This window comes from Brugia malayi (assembly GCF_000002995.4).
Source record: "Brugia malayi strain FR3 genome assembly, contig: Bm_v4_ChrX_scaffold_001, whole genome shotgun sequence".
In the NCBI taxonomy this organism is placed as follows: domain Eukaryota; kingdom Metazoa; phylum Nematoda; class Chromadorea; order Rhabditida; family Onchocercidae; genus Brugia; species Brugia malayi.
This window is the reverse complement of record NW_025062479.1, coordinates 22,985,679-23,010,855: the sequence shown is the minus strand read 5'-3', so window position 1 is coordinate 23,010,855 and position 25,177 is coordinate 22,985,679. Positions and strand designations below refer to the sequence as shown.

Here is a 25,177-nt window from a genome sequence, read left to right as displayed (position 1 = left end):
TTTCTTTCCTTCAAGAAAAAAAAAAAAAAAGGAAAGAAAGTGGAAAAATTGGAAAGAAAGAATTAAGTGATGAAATGATTGAAGAATTGATCGAGAATAAAAATTAGGTGAAATAAGCAAAAGATGTCACTGGAAAGACCAGAAGAGACAGCTAATGGGGCGCTGTTGTCCACCGATGAACATTTGGATGAAGCTAAAATGGAAAAGAAGAATGATATGAAGATTGCTGATAATGATATGAAACGCACTGATAATTTACAACAACGAAATGATCAATCTGTCTTGGCTTTCAATAAACTTCAAATTACCAATCATGGTTTAATTTTTGCATAAATTTAAAAACAAAAAAAAAAAAAAAAAAGAAAACGAAATAAAAATTAATTTTAATTTAATATACTTATTAAAATATTTTTTTTTATTTCTCTTTTTGACAAATTCAAATAATGCAAATTATTCCTATTATAAGAATATAATTTAAATAAACATAATATTTAAATGACTAAAACTTTATGTTAATTTGTTATAAAGTAAAAAAAAAAAAAAAAAAATTATTTAAATAAAAATAATATAAGAACATTTATAATAAACAACGCTTACTACTAAATTTTAATTTTTTAAATTTGTATTTTTTTAAATTTCATCAATTGTTTACTGTTTATTTGTTTGTTTGTTTTTTTTTTTTTTTAATTTCATTTGAAAAATTCAGGATGCACAGGTGATTCACGACGTAGCAAACTTCTTTTCTTATGGAAATATCTCACACTTCGTGGCTTATTTCGACTTTTAGGTAAAATTTTATCACTATTTAAATATGAAACTATGCACTGATAAATATTCCTCAAATCTTTTATCAGTTATCACTTCATGTAAACAACAATTGTTAATAGCAAATTTTATGCCACATAAAAAATTTATGTCTTTTCATTGTTGTTAAAGTTATTTTGTTTGCAGTAAATTATCATTTTTGTCATTTGTTATTCTTAATTTTAAATTAATTATTTTGTTATTCTTAATTTTAAATTAATTATTTTGTTTTGCTGTAGCCAAGTGATAAATTTAATCGAAAAATATATTTGAGCCAAAGGAAAATGATTGGTTTATTTATTATAATTTGTAGGATAGTTAGTATAAAACTAAGATTTTTGATATATGCCAAATGTGTTTCAAATGTTTCACTTCTAAAATTCATCATTTTCCTAATTTGAATTAATTAAAATTTAAGTTGTAATTTTTAGCTTTTATTTCTAATTACAATTTCAATTCATTTAAATTTAAATCGCAATTTCATTTAATTAAAATTTATCTTATATAATTTTTAGCCTTTATTCCTAATTATAATTTCAATTAATTAAAACTTGAGTTATAATTTTTAGCTTTTATCTTTAATTGTTATTTCAGTTAATTAAAATTTAACTTATATAATTTTTAGCCTTTATTCCTAATTATAATTTCAATTAATTAAAACTTGAGTTATAATTTTTGGCTTTTATTTTTAATTGTTATTTCAGTTAATTAAAATTTAACTTATATAATTTTTAGCCTTTATTTCTAATTATAATTTCAATTAATTAAAATTACAATTACAATTTCAATTAATTAAAGTTTAAATTACAATTTTTAGCTCTTATTTCTAATTATAATTTCAATTAATTAAAACTTGAGTTATAATTTTTGGCTTTTATTTTTAATTGTGATTTCATTTAATTAAAATTTAACTTATAATTTTTAGCTTTTATTTTTAGTTTAAACTATAAAACTTGAAAATTTTTTAGGAGAAAATGTTGGTTCTTATCCGATAGTATACATTTTGTTATCATTGTTGATCTCGACAAGTTCGTTTGGTATTTTTAAAATTGTTTTACGTGATCGAATAAGAGATGGTTATACGCCAACTAATGCACCGTCCAGATATGAAATGGATGTATTGCGAGAATTTTGGAATTCTACCGGTACTTTATGAAATAATAATAATTAAATATACTAATTAATTAATTAATTAATATGCTGAATAATTAATTAATGAAATGAAATGAATAACAAAATAAGTAACAATTTCTAACAAAAATACATATGTATTCGATAAGTTTCAACAAAAAAAAAAAGAAAGTTAATAAGTAGCAATTTAACAATAAAAAATTTTTATTTGCAATTTTAAAAAAATCTAAGAAATTATTTTAAAAAAAAAAAAAAATTTTTTTTTTTAAATTTTTTTTTTTTAAATAAATAATTGAAATTATTATTGTTTCAAAAAATATTTGCTTATTCAGTTAAAAAATTTAATTCAAACATTTAATATGACAATGTAGTGTTCATTTAAAATGCTTACATAAACTTTCTTATCAATTAATTAAGTTTTAATTAATTGATAAGAAAGAAGAAAAGAAATAACAATTATTGATAAGAAAGAGAAAAAAAAAACAAAACAACAATTATTATAAAATTAACATACAGATGAAAGATAATGCAAATGTTATCATTTTATCACTCAAATATTTCAGAAAAATTAGATCAAATTGATCACTGATCAAAATTATCAAAATTATCAAATTATCAAATTATTTTATAGGTGATCCAATGGAACAATTATTGATAAGAAAGAGAAAAAAAACAAAAGAAAACAAAACAACAATTATTATAAAATTTACATACTGATGAAAGATAATGTAAATGTTATCATTTTATCACTCAAATATTTCAGAAAAATTAGATCAAATTGATCACTGATCAAAATTATCAAATAATTTTATAGGTGATCCAATGGAACAATTATTGATAAGAAAGAGAAAAAAAAACAAAAGAAAACAAAACAACAATTATTATAAAATTTACATACTGATGAAAGATAATGCAAATTTTATCATTTTATCACTCAAATATTTCAGAAAAATTAGATCAAATTGATCACTGATCAAAATTATCAAAATTATCAAATAATTTTATAGGTGATCCAATGGTTACAGTAGTATTATTAACAGCAAAAGATAATGGATCAATGTTACGCGATGATTATTTGAATGAAATTGAACGTTTAACAAATTATTTGATGACTAATCATAGTGTATTATATGATAATCAACCAATTATATATGAAAATTTTTGTTCACCGTATTGTAGGATGAATATTGCATTAAAACTTTTTAAGGTAATTATTTTTTTTTTTTAAATTTTTAATAGTAAATTTGATCATTAATTATTTAATTAATTAGTTTAGATAATATCATTAATTAACTAATTTTTAACAAAATGTACACATTAATATTTAACTTGAATATATAACTAAGTAAATTTTTATGCTATTACTAATATTTAATAATCAAATTAAATTTTGGCTAAACTTTTTAAGGTAATTATTATTTTTTTAATTTTTATTAATAAATTTAATAATATCATTATTTAGTTAATTAGTTTACTAATTTTTGGCAAAATAGATGAGTTAATATTTAGCATTCATGTATAAAGAAGTAAATTTTTATGCTATTACTAATATTTAATATTCATATTAAATTTGGCTAAACTTTTTAAAGTAATTTTTTTTAATTTTTAATGATAAATTTAATAAAATCATTAATTAATTAGTCTACCAATTTTTAATTAAAATTATGCGTTAATATTTAACTTGAATATATAAATAAGTAAATTTTTACGGTATTACTAATATTTAATTCAAATTAAATTATTAGCTAATTTATCATTAAAAAGTTTATGTATTCAACAAAGTTTGCATTTTATAGTAAATTGATTAGATTAAGCTTAGAAATTATTCATCAAACAATTTTGCTTAATATATTGTACTACTAAAATTAAATTAAGATAAGTTTAAAATTTATTTTAAATTTTATATAATTTTTTTTTTTTAGAGTAAAAATAAGTGTAATTACAATTTTTGTAATAAAAAAAATAAGAAAAATATGATTAAAGTAGGTAAACAATGAATGAATAGTAAACAAGAAATTATAAGTTTACTCGAAATAAATTTTTTGAACTTTAACTTTAGGTTAAAGTTAAGCTTACTCTAACTTATCACATATGTTGTGACTTCTTAATTAAATTGAAATTGAGATTAAAAATATGATCGACAAATTAGATTTAATACAATTTGCACAACAAAAAAAAAAATTTTTTTTAACTACCATTTAGATTATTTTTATTAATCCTCCATTTTTTTTTTTTTTTTTTTTTTTTTTTTTTGAAACTATTACTGTATGATAAATGAATTTTTATTCCTTTAATAGAAATCAAACTTTTTTTAGAAAAAAAAAAAAAAATCAAATTTTTTTTTTTTCAAAAAAAAAAAAAAATCAAATTTTTTTTTTTTCAAAAAAATCAAATAGAAATCAAATTTTTTTTTTTTTCAAAAAAAAAAATAACAAAAAATGTGAAATTGGAATGTAAACATTTTTTTTTTGGATATTTTAGATTAACTTAATTAATTTGTTAATTGATATTATAGTGTTCAAAATATTGCTAATAATTTTCAATTGCTAATTAATTAATTCACACTTGCTCAATTTTAATTTAATTATAATTTTAAATTTAATTTGATAGGAAGGTGTTGATGTTGAACGAATACAATTAATTTTCAATTTGTTAATTAATTAATTTACATTTGCTCAATTTTAATTTAATTATTATAATTTTAAATTTAATTTGATAGGAAGGTGTTGATGTTGAACGAATACAATTAATTTTCAATTTGTTAATTAATTAATTTACATTTGCTCAATTTTAATTTAATTATTATAATTTTAAATTTAATTTGATAGGAAGGTGTTGATGTTAAACGAATACATTTAATTTTCAATTTGTTAATTTGTTAATTAATTAATTAACACTTGCTCAATTTTAATTTAATTATAATTTTAAATTTAATTTGATAGGAAGGTGTTGATGTTAAACGAATACATTTAATTTTCAATTTGTTAATTTGTTAATTAATTAATTAACACTTGCTCAATTTTAATTTAATTGTAATTTTAAATTTAATTTGATAGGAAGGTGTTGATGTTGAACGAATGCATTTGGAGCGTGGTGAAGCACTTTCATATGATACATCATTAACATATCCAATAGCAAAAATTGATGGTTTTGATATTCATTTGGAAAGAAATTTTTTTGGTATAACATTAAAAGAAACACCTCAAAAAGATATGTTTATTGGTCAAAATATTACTGCTGATAAATTACCAAAAAATGTTTCATATGCGCAATTAGTATCAAATTTACAATTTGTTAAAGTAAGTTTTCTTTTTTTTTTTTTTTTCAATTTAATATTTTCTTTTCATTTAAAATAAATTCTAATAGCAAAATTTTTTTTTTGTTAAAAAAAAAGGAAGAAAAATTGTTTATATTAATTAATGTTTTATATGCATTAATAATTATTTATTGTTTATAATTTGTTTTTTTTTTTTTTTTTTTTTTTTGAACAATTTAAAGTTTTTACTTTTTTTACTTTTTTTTGGTTGAATTTCAGGTAGTTTTAGCACTTTATCGTGCTGATCGATCATCACCTGAAATGGAACGAAAATTATCGCTCTGGGAACTATCAGTTTTTGAATTTGCTCGAAAGCAATACAAAAATTATTTAATTGATATGGAGGTTATATTTTGAAAAATTATAAATTTGTAAAAAATAGATTTCAAATTTTTCTAAATTAAATAAAATTTTTTTTTTTTTTTACAATTTTAGGTAATTGGAACAGAAATTCTTAATCAAGAAATGATCAAAGATGGACAAAAACTTGCACCATTTTTTGCTGCAGGTTTTTTTTTTTTTTTAAACATATTTACTTTTTCTTTTAATCATATTTTGTTAAATTTTTAAAAGTTTACTTATCAAATTTCACTTTCACATCATTTCCACTTGACAATAATTAATTCATTAAAAAGATATTTAATAAAAATTGTCAAATCTTGCTAATTTCACTTATTAATTTTATTTAATGTTTAAAACTTTATTATTATATATTTCTATACATTATTTTTATTACTTTTAAATATTTAATACTCTTCATACCTTTTACCTAATGAAATAATTAATTAAAAAGAATTTTCGTAAAACTAATAAATCTTTTTAATTTCACATATTAATTTTATTTAATCATTAAAACTTTAATATTATATATTTTCATGCATTGTTTTTATTACATTTAAATATTAAATACTCTTCATACTTTTTATCTAATGCAATAATTAATTAAAAAGGTTTTTCCGGAAAATTGATAAATCTTGTTAGTTTCGCATATTAATTTTAATTTAATCTTTAAATTTAAAAAAAAAAATCTTTAAATTTTTAATCTTTTAGTATTATTTATTTCTATACATTATTTTTATTACTTTTAAATATTTAATATTACTCATACCCATTTATCTAATGCTACAATTATTTAAAAAGATATATTTGCATCCATTACTTTTAATTACTTTATTTAAGATTTTTCATACTTTTATTTAATTAAACTTTTCAGGTTTTGGTTTTATGATGTTTTTTGTAACTGTTACGGTGCTTGCAAGTGCAATTTTTTATAATGCAATGGATTGGGGTAAAGTTTTGGTAGCATTTGGTTCCATTTTATGTCCAATACTTTCAATTACATCATCATATGGTATTATATCACTTTTTGGTATTAGAACAAATTCATTAATGCTTGTTATGCCATTTCTTATTATGGGCATTGGTTAGTTTTAATATTTTAATTTTTTTCTTTTTTTTTTTTTTTTGAAAATTTTTTTGCATTTTAAAAAGGTAAAATTTTTATTTGTATAATTTTACAGATATTACTATATAATTTTTATTATTTCAAATAAATAAACAAAAATAAGTGAAATTATTAGTAATCAAAAAAAAAAAAAAAAAAATTCAACCAACAAAAGAAAAAGTAAGAAAAAAAAAATTAAAAACTTTAAATTGCTCAAAATTTGCAAAAACAAATTATAAACAATAAATAATTAATGCATATAAAACATTAATTAATACAAACAATTTTTAAGTGAAATTATTAGTAAAATAAATAAACAAAAATAAGTGAAATTATTAGTAAAAAATCTAAATGATAAAATTATATTAACTAAATTTTGAATATTTAAAATTTAGTCTTTTTTTCTTAAAAATATTCTAAAAAAAAAAAAAAAAAAATATTAAAAATTGAAATTATTTAAGGTGTTGATGATGCTTTTTTAATGATTCATCCATGGCAACGTTTAGCATTGTTTACTAGCAGTGTTAGTGTTCGAATTGGTTTAGTATTTGAAGAAGTTGGACCATCAATTACGATTACTTCATTAACTAATTTCATTTCTTTTAGTATTGGTGCTTTAACTCCAACACCAGGTAAAAAATTATTTCTTCATTTTATTTATTTTTCTTATACTTTCAAATTCTGATTATTGCAATAAGATTTTTAAATAAATTTAATTGATAATTAATTTTAGTAATATTATTTAAAATTTTTTACAAATTTTAAAATTTCTTTGTTAAGAGTTAGTATCTTTTTTTTTTGTTGTTGTTGTTGTTGTTTTGAGAATTGTAATCATTCGAAATACTACAATTTAATATCAATTTTCTACCGAAATGTTAAATAAATAAATGAACATATGTGTGTAATGTTTCATTTCTAGCATTGATTTGTTTAATTTTATTTATATTTAATTTAATAATTGTTAAATTTATATTTTGAAAATAGTCAAAACTTTTTCAATATTTTTGTTAATTTTTTTTTTTTAAATAGATATTTTTTTTATAGAAATACGATTATTTTGTGTTTCAACAGCAATTGCAATGGGATTAGATTATTTATATGAATTAATTCTCTTTGGACCTATACTAGCATTAGCCTCACATTGTGAGAAACGTAATAAAAAGTATACAATATCATCATATTCACAAAAACCTTTATTATATGGATGGCGTTTACAGGTTTCAATTAATTTTATTAAACATTACTCTAAATTAAATTAAATTAATAAATTATTATATGCTAATTTAGCAGGTATTATTATTATTACTATAAATTAATGATATAATTATTATGTAAGGAATAAATAATTTTTCGTAAAAATATGAATTTCTTGCAAAAGTTTAAAATTAAAATCTAAAAATTGAAATAATAAGTTCGAAGAAAAAAAAAGTTACATATAGAATAAAGCAGGTGTTTTTTATTACTATTACAAATTAATGATATAATTATGTAAGAAATAAATGAATAATTTTTTGTAAAAATGAAAGCTTTTTTTTTTTTAATTTTTACAAAATTTTAAAATTGAATCTTAAATTTTGAAATAGTAATTTAAAAGAAAAGTTACATATGGAATAAAATTAATTTTTTACAAAATTTTATTAATTATTCAAATATTTTAGATTGATACCTTTATGAAATGGATTCTACGAATGTACTGTCGTATTTTGGAACATCGCTGTTTCACGATATTTTTATCTATTGCAGTGATTATATACTGGTATTTTTCTATTATCGGAGCATTGAATATAAAAACCAGATTAGATACGGTGAAAATTTTACCCCGAGATTCACCAATACAAAGGCCAAATCGAATACTTAATGATATTAGTATGTTATTGATTTTTTAGTTTCATTTTTGAGCTTACTGCTCAGTTATAATTTACAAATTAATGATATAAATTAATTAAAATACAAATTAATGATAATTTTTCTTTTCTTGCGGAAAAATATTTTTAATAATTTTTTGTTTATTTAAGTGTTACTGTTTGTTAATTTATTTACACTTTTGAATTTACTCATCATTTTTATGCAATTTTTATTGCTAAAGTATAAATTTACAGTTTGGGATGAATATCATCCGGTAACAGTACTTGTAAATAATCCGTTAGATATCCGGAAACGTGAACCAATGCAACGATTTTGGCAACTTGTTAATGATTTTGAAAGTTTACCACTATGTAGAGGTGAGTTAATATAAGAAAGAGAGTGACAAATATTAAATTTCTAAACATTATTTTACTGAATTCCGAATTTAACTACAAAAATTAATTATTGGTTTGTGTGAAAAAATTTTTTTTTTTTTTTTTTTTGCATTAGATTAGAAATTTAATGAAAAATTTCAAATTTTTATGATTAATTTGAATTTTACAGGAAATATTTCAACATTATTATGGCTTCGTGACTATGAGCACTATTATAAGCATGGTGATCCATTATCATCATTGTGGTCATTTTTTAATTTGAAAGAGACGAAATCAATTTCTCACTCTGAAACTGGTCTTGACTTTGATAAACTGGAAAACTTTCTCGAATCACCGTTTTATGCGCATTGGAATGCATGTATGATTGTGACTAATACAAAGTAAATTATTCAATGATATTATTTTTAAAATTAGAAATCAAATCAAAAAAAAATTGTTGAAATTTAATAATTGTCATTTTTTTCACTGTAAAAATAGGGAATAAATTTGTATTATAGAGAAGGATTTCGAGTAAATCGTTTTTGGTTTGTTGTGGCTTACAAAAATACATCAACATGGGAAGTACGAATTGAATTAATGGAGAAATGGCGTAAAATTGCTAATAACTATAAAGTAAAATATTTAATTCTTAATAATTTTATTTAAATTAAAATCAAAATTAAATTAGAATTGTAAACAGAATTCATTTTTTTTTCCTTTTTATTTGTATTTAAGGATTTGAATGTAACAGTTTGGGAGGCTAATGGAATGTTTGTGGATCAAATGCTTAGTTTAAAAACAGTTGCAATGCAGGTAAAGGATGATTCATATTTTCCTAAAATTATTCATCTCTTTAATTATCCTACTAATTGTTTATATAAATTGATGTTAAATATAAATGATTAATCGTTAGTTATTGTTTGTTTTTTATTTAGAATACTAATTTGTAGAAAAGTTTTTTTTTTTTTTTACAAATAATAATTGCTTGAAAAATGTAATCCTTTATATTGAGGTCTTCAGCAAATATGTTAATTACTTTCAAAATTTGCTATTCAAATAAGCTTATTGTTAATGATAATGAATGGATATATCATTTCAGACTGGCACATTAACATTAATTTGTATGGCAGTTGTTTGTGCGTTGTTTATTCCGAATCCTTGTAGCATTATTACGGCTTCAATTGCAATCGCTTCCATAAGTCTCGGTAAATAAATGCATACAGTCTTAGAGTTAGTTAAGTTACTGTAGCAAGTACAGTAACTTAAAGTTGTAATTCGGATGGATTACAGTTCAATACTTCTTACTGTAATTGATGAGGTATAGTAATTCGGGTGGATTACAGTTCAATACTTCTTACTGTAATTGATAAGGTATTGTAATTCGGGTAGGTTACAGTTCAATACTTCTTACTGTAATTGGTGAGGTATTGTAACTCGGGTGGATTACAGTTCAATACTTCTTACTGTAATTGATGAGGTATTGTAATTCGGGTAGGTTACAGTTCAATACTTCTTACTGTAATTGGTGAGGTATTGTAACTCGGGTGGATTACAGTTCAATACCTCGTACTGTAATTGATACGGTATTGTAATTTGGGTCGATTACGATTCAATACTTCGTGCTGTAATTGATACGGTATTTTAGATAAGACAATGTGTCATATTTTTACTTCCTATTATAGAGTCATTTGTTTAAGTAATTATCAATCCTCGAAATTAACAACAATGCAATTTAGTTTAATTAGTCTAATCTGTAAATGTATTATTATGAGTATTTCTTTTAAATAATTGCCTTTCAAACTAGTTAAAATTAAGTAATTATGTTTGACAATGTATTTACTCAATCTGGTAATAATCGGTTGATAGCGATGATAAAATAGAAATTGATCAAATTAATTGCTGAGAGAAATTGGTTTCTTCCTGATAAATTGTAATAGTTTTCTTACGATATTCATTTTCTTGATTACATTTAGGTGTGTTTGGCTTTCTATCTTGGTGGCATTTTGATCTGGATCCGGTTACAACGGTTGCAGTATTGATGTCTATTGGTTTATCGGTAGATTTCACCGCTCACGTCTCTTATCATTATCAGGTAAATATTCCGCTCATATCTCTTATCATTATCAGGTAATTAATTAATAATAAGCATTTTATTGCTGCATATATCGTCTGATTTATGCTTTAATTTTAACAATCTAACATTCAATATTGTATTTGATTACTCAACTCGCATTATATTTATTTATCTTTTGTAAAGAAAGTAAACAATTGGGAAATGTTTTTTTTTTTCAGCTAACAAATCGACGAGAAATTCGAAATAAAAAAATTGTGAAAATACCAATTAAAGGACCACATGAAAAGTTACAACACACTTTGGAAAGTGTTGGCTGGCCAATGATACAAGCTGGTGCATCAACAATAATGTGTGTTTTACCGCTTATTTTTTTGCAGGTATGCAAATTTTTTTTTTTTTTTTCAAATTTTGATTTAACTTTTTAATACTTTTTTAATTACTTTAATTGATTATTTTATGATAACGAAAATTTTAATTATAAAAATCTACTTAGCTTAGCATAATAAAACATACAAATAAAATAGCGAATAATAAATTTTATAATTTACTGCATTTAAAATGAAATTAGCTATTAAATTTATAAAAATTATCGCAAAACTACCAGAAAAATTACTTAGAAATAATTTTTAACAATTTTTTAAGAAAACAAAGAAACGAAATGATCAGAATTTCAATTTAAAGAAGATTTGTGTAAGATACAAACGAAGAATTTAAATTAAAAAAGATTTGTATAAGAAAAAATATTGCAAAAAAAAAAAGAAAAAATTATATTAAAAGAAAAGTTATAACTATTGAAACTTTTCTTTTCTTTTTTGATTGTTTAAATTATAGAGTTATTCACCAATGGTTTTTTTCAAAACGATCATTCTTGTTGTATCGTGGAGTTTACTACATGGACTTATCATTTTACCCGCAGTTTTGGGTGCATTACCAGATTGTTTAACAAATGCTAATTGTTATCGAACATTTTTATCAACAAGCAGTCAAAAATCATGTCGTTATGTTGGTCCAAATGAATTAGATCAAATTGATGGACAAGAAATGGAATCCATCGATTAATATTTCTCATTTTTTTTTTTTTTTAATTCTTTAATTTTATTTCAAATTTTCTTGTCAATAGATATATTTATGTATAGTAGAAACTGTATAATTTCACTCATAGGTTATTATCCATTTTTTTTTTTTTTTTTTCTTTTTGTATTGCTCATAAATACATAATTTGTTGTCAATAATGTAAATATAGAAATTTTGCTGATATAGAAATTTCCTTAATATCTTTAATTTAAATTATAAATGCTTTTATTCATTTTTTTTTTTTTTTAAACTTAATTCTTGTATTGATAAATTAGACAAATTTTAAATTCTAACTATTTCTTCTTCTTCTTCTTCATCTTTTTCTACTTTTTCTTAATTCCATCTTAACTTAGTTTTTATTCATTCTTTCTTTTCTTTTCCACTTATTTTGTCAGATATTTCAAAAAAAAAAAAAAAAAAAACTGAAAAGAATTTGAAATGTTATTTTTGCTTTAATAAATTTTTTGTTAAAATGAGAATTAATCTGAAATGAATGATAAAATTTCAGTTATTGTTTTGATTGAAAATAATCTTTCGTGAAATAATTCATTTGATCATTAATCTTCCTACTTAGGATTTCCTCATCCTTCATCCTCCATTTTAGAAAATCCTAATTTTATCACAAAAACATGTATATTTAGGATATTAATCATTTCATGTATTTATTACAAAAAAAAAAAAAAAAAAAGAATTTCAATTGTCGTTTTTTTCTTTTCTTTTCTTTTCATTCTTTTAAGAGAAAACTACTTCCTAGCGGGTTCTTTTGATGTATTTGTACAGGTCACCAACATTGTACAATCATTTATGTGACAAATTATTTAGTCATTCTTATCATTATGCTTTTTTTCAAAAAAAAAAAAAAAAATTTTCTTCATTTCATATAATTTATTTTATTAACCTTAATTAAGCTACAAATGAAATAATTGCTAATTACTTTAAATATATATTTGATAAGGAAAAAAAAAAGAAAAGGAAAAACGAAAAGAAAAGAAAAAAGTTGTTTTTATTTTTATTTATTTTTGAAATTTCTTTCTTCCTATAACCTATTTCAATTTCAACGAATTTACACATTCTTTCAACTTTTCTTAAATTGAAGAATTCAGCAGTTAATTTTTTTTCTTTCTTTTTCATTTTTAAAAATTTGAACAAATTTTTTTTTATCATATTATTATTATTATTATTATTACTTCTTCAATATTGTTAATGATTACTTTAAATGATATGAAATGTTGAAAATAATTCGCAAATTTTTTTTTTTTTTTTTTAACTTATTTCATTGAACTGTAGAAAAATATTTCATTATGTTTTATATTATGATGAAAAATTTTTTGCTATTGTGCTATTCGATATGATTAACAAAGATAAGTGATAATTATTTGCATGATCAAAAAGATCAACAATATTGATTGATTGATTGATTGCAAAAAGATTTTTTTTCCTTTATTACTATTTGCAAATATAAAATTGTAAACTGGAAACAAAAATATTACATACAACTTCCATTTTACAATTTCTACCATCAAAATCTTCACAAGGAATTATCACCGTTATCATCGTCATCCGCCATCCCCATTATCACTATCATTTATCAATTTTAGTTCATCCCGAACACACCCAAATATCATTATGTATTATCTTTATCATTTCAACCTAATTACAATCGCTACGACAAAATGATATTTTATTTGTTGCTTATTAGCAAAAATTATTATTTACAAATGAAATAAAAATTTGAGTATTTATTAATAAATAAACTTTTTTTTTTCCATAAATTATTTTTAAATTTAAACAATTTCTTTTCATAAAAAAAAGCAAAAAACATTTTTGTTCATTTCAAATTTTCTTCATTTAGAAAAAACAGAAATGAATGAAAAAATTTTCACTTAATTTTTTTATTGAAAATGTCATATTTAATAATTTAAAAAAAAAAAAGAAAAAGAAAAAATATTTCTGGACTAATTAAAATTTATTTTTTATTATATAGTGGTAGATTTTTTTTTTTTTTTTTGTTTGTCCATTCATTCAAACAATTTTCTTTAAATCTAAACTGATCGATTAACACAATTCATTTTTCACTTCCAATTTCTTTAATTTACAAAAAAAAAAAACTATTTCATTTTCTTTTTTTCATCCTTTTTAAATGTTTTTCGTTTTTTTTTTTTTTTTTTTTTTCATTCCCATCTATTCTTTCTATATTAAAATAAAAAAAGTTTCATTTCTTTTTTTTATATTATTCATTCTGCATTAATCGTATCTTTCATTTTTATTATTGTTATTGTTGTTGTAAAGTGAACTTTTGCAAATGATTTTAATTGTCATTTCTAGTTTAAATAACATTTCTCATTCCTTCTTATCATTCTTCTTTTCTTCCTTTTGGCTTATTCTTTTCCTAATATTCCTAATAATATCTTTTTTTTAAAAAAGTATTTTAGTTGAAAGTAATTTTTATAATGAAGTTCTCTAGTTTTATTGCTGAGACAAAAAAAAAAAAAAATGATTAAATGAAGAAATGGAAATGAAATTTTTAATTTTCATCATTTTATTTACAGTTAAGCTCAATTTTTTATTCATCTGATAATGTTATGGCTATTTATATTACTAGCATTTTTATTCTTTCAACAATTAAACGCTCAAGAGGTTTCAATTCTTTTTTTTTTTCTTTTACGCAAATTGATTTTTTAATGAATGTATGAATCTTTTTCAAAAAGTTAATGAAATAAATGAAGAGGATGAGATGATAATAAATGATAATAATAATAACAATAATGATAATAACAATAATAATAATGATAGTAATAATAATGATAATGATAATAATAATAGTAATAATAATGATAATAGTAAGTGATAAATAGATAATGATGATAAATAAACAAATTGTTGAAAAAGGAAATGAAAAATTATTCACTGATAAACAATATCATTCAATTTAACTACACCACTAATTTATCAGTAATTAAATTAAATGACTGATAAATTGCAGTTAAAACAATGTCCACATATTCCAATATCAGGATGTTGCTCGATGAGATGGACATCTGATTGTGTCCCAAAGCATTGCTTCAAGCATATTCTTATCAAATGTCCAGATCGTAAAATTCTAATGTTTAAGCGTAGTGTGAAACAGAAAAGTGACCTGAAACGATCACCAAATGCAGCATTTCGTGGTCAATCATTGGTAGAAAATATATTTCTCAAATTAAATTCTTAATTTAATTTAAATTTGGAAATGTTCAAAATGTTATAAGAGAAAGTTAAATCGATTTGAAAAGATCAAAGTGTTGTAAAATAAAATTAAACCGATTTGAATTCCAAAAAAAAAAGACTTTTTTTTTGGGAATTTACTGTGTATTTTGAAATAAAATTCACACTATTAATTAACTACTACTAAAAGTTTACCTATAAAATTTATGTTGGAATTCAGATTTCTTTTTTTTCTAGCCTCTTTGTGGTACCGCTGAATTAGGATACAAACCATGTACCAGTCGAGGTGTAGCTGATAAACTTTTTCAATCATGTTGCAATATTTATGTACCAAAGGAATGTCGTTCATTATGTGTTTATGAAACCAATCAAAATGTCACACGTGAATTGGTAAAATTTATTTATCAAACAATTCTTTCATAAAATTTATACTTTTAATTTTGTTTATATTCATATATATATATTTAATAGATTGTTTCAGCTTACTGCACTTCTTAGATATAATAAGAATTAAGAGATTATTTTAAAATAATTATTTTTTTTTTTTAAAAAAAAAAGAAAAGTCTCAATCAAATTACTTTCACATACATATATTTATGTAATGATTTGTAATTGAAAAAAGAAAAAAAAAAAGAGAGAGCAATATATGATAATTATAAAATAATCTTGAGCATTATAATACTTAAATAATTAAGTAATATATAATTTGATAGTAACATAACAAAAATTTAAAATTTTAGCTCGTTTCAATACTACGTGAAAGGAAATGTGGTCTAGAATATTTATCTAGCATTCTTTATTGTGCATCACAGAATCGTGATAATCGAAAATGTTGCATACATTTAAATTTAAACGATCCACAACTTCAGGTATGCATAGCATTTATGATTGATAATTTAACCCTAAATTAACCTTTTATGAACTAATTAATTAATTAATTTTACAGGTAGGTAGTCGATGTTTAAGGATGTGCGATCCAACTGGAACAGCCATCGAACAAATTACAATGGAAGATGCCACATGTATGTATAACTGGAACGTTATTATGTATTGTCATCATAGTGGCATACGAGAAATGTAATTTTGTAATGTTGTAAATAAATTATGAAAAATAAATAAATAAAAATAATAAAATGTTAGCCTATTTTTGGATAATTAATAACTTTAAATTTTAAAGCAAAAAAAAAAAACTTTACATTTACGATTATACATAACAACAAATATGGTAATAAACTTCAGAAATGCTCAAATACTTTTATTTTTTTAACTCTTTTCGGTCAAAAAAGAAAGAACGAAAGAAAAAAAAAATACTGAATTATTCATAATAAGAAGAAGATAAAGAGTGGAGTATTTTCATAATAATAATAATAGCATAATTTTATTGCTTTGTATTTAATTCCATTAAAAAAAAAAAAAAAAATGAAGATAATTGTTAAGTAATTGATATGTTCATTATTTTCATGTTAAAAATGCATTAAATGATTGTCCTCAAAAATTTTGTATCATTGTCAAATTTAGGAGGAAAAAGAAAAGTGACACATTTAATGATCGAACAAGAAATTATTAATATATCACAAATTTTCCAGATATGATGTATATGTTACCCCAATTTATATCACTGTTAACAAATATAATTATAATAACAATTATGATTTTCAACGCTCCCACTTCTCATTTCAGGGATGTGTGTAAAAATATTTCCATTTTGTTTGTGGAAATATAATTGAATGAAGTAATTGTCCATACAAAGTATACAAAATTTCCACTACTATAATTTTGACAAATTGAATGAATAATTTAGTAATAATTAGTAATTTTTTTTTTTTTTTTTTTTTTTTTGCGAAACGGCGTGAACAAAAATACTAATTGAGTGCTTGAAAATATAATTTCTAAAAACAGAATTTTTCCTTTCAACTTTCATACAAAAGAAAAAAAAAAAAAAAAAAAGATATTCTCAAAGATGAGAATTTACAGCAACTAAATAAAAAATTATATACACATTAAATATGGGGAAAAAAATCTGAGAGAAACATTGTAGAAAGGTTTTATTTTTCTTTTATAAACATCTAAAAATTGCTCATGAATTCCAAAATTCACTGTTTTAGATTATATTTTTATAAATTATGAAAATTTGAAATATAAAGAACAATATTCATTCCATAACAAATAATTATGTGAGGAAATAGTTTGGAAATGAAAGAAATAAAATGTTTTAGAAAGCGGAAAGAGCTTTCGCTTCCTATAAACAAAACAATCTTCAAGCTAATTTATTTAGCTTATGGCAGGAGTTACTAAAAGTCTTTCAAGAAAGAAAAAAAAGAAAAAGAATGCTAAGTTTTGAAAGCATGGAAATTTTTACAGAAAACAAAATTCTGAAAGAGAAAAAGGAATGTGAAGACGATGAATTAAGATAAAAATATATTTCCAAAAAGAATTAATTTGGCAAGCAGTTATAATTCTGAAAGCACCCGTCAATATCAGATGATTCCGTTCCGTTTATGTATACGTTTTATTCATCTTGGCAGCGGTTTAATCAGAAACAATCGTTCATTGGTCTTATCATTTGTATAAATTGGACTTGCCATATAATGTTTCAATAGATCATCCATAGTTATGAATGTTCGAGTGCCTATTTTAAAAGATTTGTTCGTAGTATCCACTTGTACCCAAAAATGCTTATTACGACCTGCTGCTTTCAGTGAAATCGAATAATCACCTGGCTGAAATTTTTATTCTTATAAGGCAATAAAATTTATGCTTACCTAATAATATCCTAATTTAATCTTTTTTCTTCTCAAAAAAAAAATTGAAGCAGAGATGAGAGGAAGAGGATAATATACATTGTAAAACATTTCTTGCCTCAAATTTCTTACCAAAAATTGTTGTTAATCTTCCTATGTACAAACTTTCACCATCATTCTCCTCATTCAGAGAAGCATTAAAATGTTCTAATGTTTTCAGATAAAATTTTTCAAAAATGTAAGTTTACTTACGTTACTTTCACTATCCCTAACCAAGTAATCACCATTGACACCACGGGCATTCAATAATGCATCAGTCTCGTCACGTGACAATCTTCCATAATACCATGGTTGATTTGCATAAGGACCAGTGAGTCGAGAATTGCTGCAATAAATCTGTATCAGTTTTTCTTAATTTATTATTTAAAAGCAAAAAATAAGATTAATAAGATTAATTTAAACCAAAAATAAAAAAAAATAGCAAATTCACTGCTAACTAAACATAAAAAAGTCTCTGGCGTTTTACGATAAAATCCAATCTTTATCAAACAGCGTTATATTTTTAAATTTTGATTATTATAAATGCTTTGTTCAAGCATACTTATATTAGAGAATAAAGCATTCAAATTTTCAATTTGCATTGTAAACGTAAAATTTTAAATGCAAATCCAAGAAACAGAAAAATCAAAAGCATACCCTCGAAAAATCACATGAGTGCAATAAACAATAGTAATGAAGATTGCATAAGAACTTTACAATTTGATTTTCTTGCACTTTTTATGGCTAGACTTATTTTTGAAGGACAAATTCCACTTAAGTTGGTTCAACCTTCTCTCACTAACTTTTTCCTTTTTCTCCGAAACTACAAGCCCTGTACAACCTTTCCTTTTTCTCTGAAACTAACCTGCCATTTCTAATTGCTGAAGTAATTCCGTTGTTACTAGATGGAGCTTTCAATCTCCGCTCTGACACGGACGAAACAAAATGATTCACATTTGGATCCGGATTTGAATCCACTACCTAGAATGAAAATATTCAACTGTTACAAGCTCTAAGAATTAACGTTTGAATAGTACATAAAGGAATAAAGTTAATAATTATAACAGAACATTGATCAGCTAACCTCAATATAATTTGTTGGTACAAGTCCTGTACAACCTTTTTCATTTCGAGCTTTCCACCATTCTGGATCATGAGCTGGATGATCGATAATTTCCAAACGCTCTCCTAAAAATATTAGGTTTAATTTTTTCATTTTTGGAATTTTTGAAAGCGTAAAAAATTATTTGCTAAATGGTAACAATAATTTGACTATACTGCTTATAAAATAATATTAAAGAAGATGTAACTAATAACAAAATTCAATTTACAAATTAAAGGATTCAGTTTTCTACACAAAAAATCACCGATGAAATACAATTTCACTTCAAAATATTACCATTCTTAACTGGATTCTAAATCCATAGAATTATACAAATATCAAGACATTTATTTCTGTGAAAACTGCATAAAATTAGGCACTAAATTATATACCTGTGGCAGCTAATAACATTAAATGGCATAATTTTTACTTTAATGCAAATTGCTGGCAATATATGTTTCACTACTTACCTTTATAGAATGATAATTCTTCTGCATTTTGGGCTTCAAATGAATATAATGCAACGACTACTTCAAGGACCCTTTGCAAAGGCAACATGATGAGTCCATTCTGAGGCTAAAAAACTTTTTTTTTTTCAAAAGTTAGAAAAGCTTTTTCTTCATCTTTTGAAGCATCTCAATATTTAATATGCATTCCGCACAGAATATATAAACTACTAAAGAGAATTTATTTCATAAGAGGGTGAAAAAAAAAATAATAATAATAAAATTGAACCTTGTTGAGACCGTTCCCTATTTCGATATTAGTCTTTGGAGTCGAAAAAGTATTTGAAGGAGATTCGTCAATATAATTCGAAGGAAACCATCCCATTTGTTCTCGGCACTGAAACAAAAGCATCTCGCTTAATTAATATTTCACATTCATAAGTAATTTTCCCGTGCGAAGTATTTTCTTCTCTTTTCTGTTTAGTATTTTTCATAATATAAATATCCGAAAGAATTACGGTCAATGTGATAATGAAGATACTTTTTTTGTGCATATGATGAAAAGTGAAACAATACATGTAAACATTCAGTCGTCAGCTTATCACATCATATCATATATATAAATGTTTATAATGAAAATAATTATTGAAAAATTATTATATTGTTTAAAAATGATGTAGTGAATTGCTCAACAATATATAACAAAACTTCACTAGAACGGTATGCACTAAAAGTGAAAGAAAAAAAAAAAGTAAAAAATAACTTCTAGGTAAAATAAGAGCTTTAAAAGATGATTTTGAAGTGTCGAAGGTTTAAACACAACTAATTTAAAATGCATGCCAATATAGGCTATTAATTACCTTTCCTTTCCACCAGCCGTCGGAACTTTTCTCAAGAACTGTAACAACATCACCTTTGCATAACCTTAATTCATCTTCTCGCTGTGGTTCATAAGAATATTTTGCAACAGCTTGTGACATTACTCCACCCACCTAAATAAAAATTCATTTATTTGATAGCAAATAAATGAAGATAAATTTATAAGTTTTCCCATCCTTTTTTCACGATACCTTAAAAAATTCACACTGAAAAATTCAATAAATATAAACGATTTTCTTTCCATCGTCAAGTTGTACCACAATTTTATTTACAAAATATTCAAAAAACTTGTGGCAGAAATAGAAATACCAAAAAACAACAATTAAAAAGAATTAGTACTTTAACTGATCTACTGAAACCATTTTCGAAACTACCATTTCCAGAAACAGCGGCTAATGCTGGACGACTGATAATGAGCTCTGAAGAGGAAGCCTGTAATGATATTCAAATAATTATGACAGTGTCAAATTACTTATTATTTTGGTCATATCTTTATTATTTTGGTTTTAAAGCAGATCACCAACTGATGCTACAATGGTTATAAGCATAGAAGGATTTTACAATACTTTAGAATACAATATACGCCACTAAAATATATACTAATATATTCATATTCTTTCAAAATATCTGCGCTAATACAATCAAATTTTCTAAACAAAGAGAAAGTGAGGGAAAGAAAAAAAATCAAAATTAAAGATATACCAAATTAATGGAACTTTCTGATGTCATATCACATATTTACTAAATGATAATCATTTACCTGATTGAAATCAGCTGTTTTGCTTTTTGATTTCGTCTTGCCAAACCCTTTAATTGTTCCTTTTGCTTTTTCCACAAATGATTCTTTGCGAACATAATTCGATGGAATAAAACCAACGATGCCTTCTTCGTTTACAACCTATAATATTATATTTATACAACGTTTCAACAAATCATTATCCTTTTTGCAAGACTGTTATTCTGATTTGCAAAAAACTGAAGTCACGAAATGGAATGGGAAACCGATTAAAAAAGAAAAATTTAATGTCTTTATCCAAAACTATATATAGCAAAAAAAAAAAAAAATTGATATACAACTGAAACTGAGCACATTGATCATAGAATAAAAGACGAAAAAAAAAAAAGAGACTTATCAATATTTTTCTATAGTTAAAGTGCTTCACAGATAATCGAGAAGATTGTTAATGATTAGCGGTTTAACAAAAAGAAAAACTGTACTTTTTATAGTGTAAAAAAAGTGACTAGGTGAAAATAAAAAAAAAAAAAAAAAAAAAAAAAAAAACAAAGCAGTTTAAAAAAAGCAATCAAATGCAAAAGAATGAGATAAAAAATGAGTAAAGCAAAAGCTTGTCCTATATCTAATATTCCATTATTATGAATAACAACGCATTTTTTATCGGGATCATTTATCATATCTAAGCATAGATCATAGGACATAAATTATTTCTGACGCTTTATTTCCCATTGCTCAGAGAGTTAAATCGACCAACGCCTGCTAAAAAATATGCTAAATATTGAAAATCTCTCCAAAGAGTAGAGGTTTCAAGACAACTATAACTGAATATGTAATCTCCGTAATCCCAGTAAACTTACATTATCAATCTATCGTTTTCTCTCACATTCATTCCAAATAAATCAAAAAAAAAAAAAATTTTTTTTTTTTAAATTTTTATTAAATTATAATTGATTAATAGGAATAAACAGTAACGTACTTTCCACCAATTCTTGGAGTCATCAATTAATTTAAGTCTTTCGTTCTTTTTAATTGTAAGTTCGCCTTCTTCTTGTGCATTGTAATCATATTTGACAACAACGAAAACATCATCGTTCATCGCTATCGTTATCTTCTCGCAATACTGTTACAGTGGTTATTTTTTAATTAAATTTAGCAGCACTTAGTAAAATAAAGAGTTCTCTTAAATAAGTGCAATAAATTTATGCTGCTTCTTTCCTTTTACACCTGAAATGAAGCCTCAATTTAGTTAAATATTTACTAACACATAACCATAGCAGGAAATGAACAGGAAATATCAGTAAACAAATAAATTTATGCAAACTAATAAATAAAAAGGATAACAGACTTAAATGTCAAAAGTGTCGATACACGGCAAAAGATTTAAAGATAAAGTGTATGTAAACAATGCAAACAAATCGAATGAATTACTTTAAACAAATAAAACAACACTCAAATGGATCAACAATTTTTTTAATACTTCAAAAAAAGTTAAAATAAAACGTAGTTATAAGAAGAAATCACATGATTTACGCAACAAAACATTATAATTTGAACAACTTTCAATCTCTAATGCTTCATATAACTTAGCAAACAATTCATTACTAGTTGATCACTCATAAATTTTTTCAAACAACAATATTAAGCAAACAAATCATAAAAGCAATTGAAACTATCAGAAATGTTTCAAATATTTTGTTAGACATATTTAAAAAAAAAAAAAAAACATAACAGCTATATTTATATCTATTTGTTTATATAATAGCAAATACATAAACCATACATATACATCTAATGCATCCGAAAATTTCATCACCTATTTTCATTTTAATTTACACTTTTAAATTGCTAAAGCTAATAGTGAATAAAAATTTTACGGTTAAAAATTAATCACCGGATGTGTCATATTTTAGAAAACATTTCCATTTTCGGATTTAAATTGACCTATTTTGCATAAATATGCTATTGTTGTTGTTGTGATTGTTGAGACTTTATCGTAGCTGAAAATCATCAAATAAATGAATGAATAATCCGGCAAAAAAATTGAAGGAACGTATCCGGTGTAAAACCGAAATGAAATATTGAAACTACATCCGGTGTAAAACCGAAATGAAATATTGAAACCGCTAAAATGGAATCCTTCCACTCTCTTTCTCATCGCTAATTGATACAATTGCAAAAAATTCGCCCAACGAACGCGTCATGCAAAAATAACGTATCTTTTATTTTACAGTATGAATAAGGAAAATGTATGCACCTATTATTTATCACATTTAATAATTTAAAAAAAATTTTGAAATTTTTTTTTTTTACAATTTTAAAATTTAAGAAAAATTTTCTTTCCAATAATTATTCATTTTCCATTCTATTTATTTCACATGTTAAAAGTAATAAATTGTGGAGAAAAAAAGATGAAACAATTTTGCAATTAAAAAGAAAACAATTTAACAGAACGTTAGCAATAAAAAATAAAAAATGAAAAAAAAAAAAAAAAAAGAAACAAAGAAACCGGAAAAAAATTGAAAAAAAAAAAATATTTTATAAAATATAAATTGTCAGAGATTCTCTCCAATTTTCCCGATTATTTAAAAGAGAAAAAAAAAATTGAAATCTTTTAAATGCATTGATTATAAAACATTTTGAATCTTTTAATGATCAAAATGGTCAATAAGAAAAGGGAGAGACAGAGACAGAGACAGAGGGAGAGAGAGAGAAAAAAAAATTAATAGAAGCAAATTTTGATGGTATATAATGGTTCAAGAAGAAAAAATTAGTCATCTAAATTGATCAATTTAACAAAAGCAACACAAAAAAAAAAAAAAATGTTAGTATCATTTCATCAATTACTAATTCAAATGAAATTCTCAAATTTGAATCTTAATTAAAATTAATAATAACAATTTTTTTTTTTCTTTTTTTCATATGATTTGTTGAAAGAAAAATCAATAATATATACGAAAAAAACAAAAACAAAGTAAATAAAAGTATTCATTACAAAGATATTAGAAAAAAAAAGAAGTATCTTTTTTCAAACATTAAATTAACAATGATTGGTTTGCCAAAATATGAAATATATATGACCTTGAAAATAGACTTAAATGTTTTCTTAGACGAACAAAATTTATCATCTGCTCTCTTTCACTCTTTTTTTTGCTATTCAATTGAAATTTTTATCAGTATGAAAATCTATTCGAAAAGCTTCTTCATCCAATCTCTTCCGATAACATCTCATCAACATTTTTAATTTGTCATTTTTAATTAAATTTGCCCTTTCTTTCTCTCTCTCTCTCTCTTTCTCTTTCTCTTTCTCTTTCTCCCTCTCTCTTCATTAGAGCAAAAAGATAGCACCTAATTTTGTTGTGAATTTTGTCACTAATTCAACTTATTATAGAATTAATGCTAATTAATAACAACAAAAATTTTTCCTCTTCTGTTAATACTAGAATTTAAAAATTTTTAAAACTTACTTTATTTTACTTTACAAAACATACTTCATTGTAAAATATAATTATCTCTGTTTAAATAGATACATAAATTTACCACAAAAAGTAATCATTAATTTTTGGAATGAAATTTGAAAAAAAAAAAAAAAAAATAATAATCGAACTTTTTCGAAAGATAAATAATTACCACTTGATTGAATCAAAAAAATGCCAATCATTCTAGAAATAAGCAAAAAATTTTTGATTTATTTTGCCTAACATTGTCATTTTGTCAAACAATTCATTTGCTTAGACAAAAAAAAAAAAAAAAAGAAAACCATACATTTCCAATTTATGCTTTTTTTTTTTGAAAAAAAGAAACAAAAAGGAAAAAAAAAAGAGAGAGAAAGAGAGAGAGAGAGAGAGAGAGTAGAAAAGAAGAGAATAAATTAACCGAGAAATAAATTTCCTGAAAAGATAAAAATGGATCAAACGAGTATCGGAAAACTCATCAGAGTGAAAGAATTCTATTTGTGTTCAAAAATTTTT

At 22.8% G+C, this 25,177-nt stretch overlaps 3 protein-coding genes across 3 annotated transcripts; 2 read left to right on the top strand and 1 right to left on the bottom strand.

Moving 5' to 3' along the window:
* Window positions 1-123: 123 nt before the first annotated feature.
* Window positions 124-12,047, top strand: Bma-ptr-5 (Uncharacterized protein; the record flags this gene model as incomplete). Its single annotated transcript, XM_043075836.1, has 19 exons — window positions 124-316; window positions 707-787; window positions 1,773-1,949; window positions 2,943-3,142; window positions 4,992-5,234; window positions 5,471-5,596; window positions 5,687-5,759; window positions 6,465-6,674; window positions 7,157-7,327; window positions 7,740-7,912; window positions 8,354-8,561; window positions 8,795-8,917; window positions 9,105-9,315; window positions 9,433-9,547; window positions 9,650-9,727; window positions 10,014-10,119; window positions 10,888-11,006; window positions 11,207-11,365; window positions 11,820-12,047. 19 exons carry the CDS (start codon window positions 124-126, stop codon window positions 12,045-12,047), a joined length of 2,994 nt encoding a protein of 997 aa, XP_042931770.1.
* A 2,980-nt stretch (window positions 12,048-15,027) lies between these two features.
* On the top strand, window positions 15,028-16,347 carry Bm5407 (Uncharacterized protein; the record flags this gene model as incomplete). Its single annotated transcript, XM_043075835.1, has 4 exons — window positions 15,028-15,240; window positions 15,504-15,656; window positions 16,007-16,135; window positions 16,213-16,347. 4 exons carry the CDS (start codon window positions 15,028-15,030, stop codon window positions 16,345-16,347), a joined length of 630 nt encoding a protein of 209 aa, XP_042931769.1.
* A 1,432-nt stretch (window positions 16,348-17,779) lies between these two features.
* Bma-nck-1 (Uncharacterized protein) lies at window positions 17,780-22,305 on the bottom strand (the record flags this gene model as incomplete). Its single annotated transcript, XM_043075834.1, has 10 exons — window positions 17,780-17,986; window positions 18,260-18,392; window positions 18,912-19,027; window positions 19,131-19,234; window positions 19,619-19,724; window positions 19,884-19,991; window positions 20,455-20,586; window positions 20,813-20,905; window positions 21,234-21,371; window positions 22,186-22,305. 10 exons carry the CDS (start codon window positions 22,303-22,305, stop codon window positions 17,780-17,782), a joined length of 1,257 nt encoding a protein of 418 aa, XP_042931768.1.
* Window positions 22,306-25,177: the final 2,872 nt, after the last annotated feature.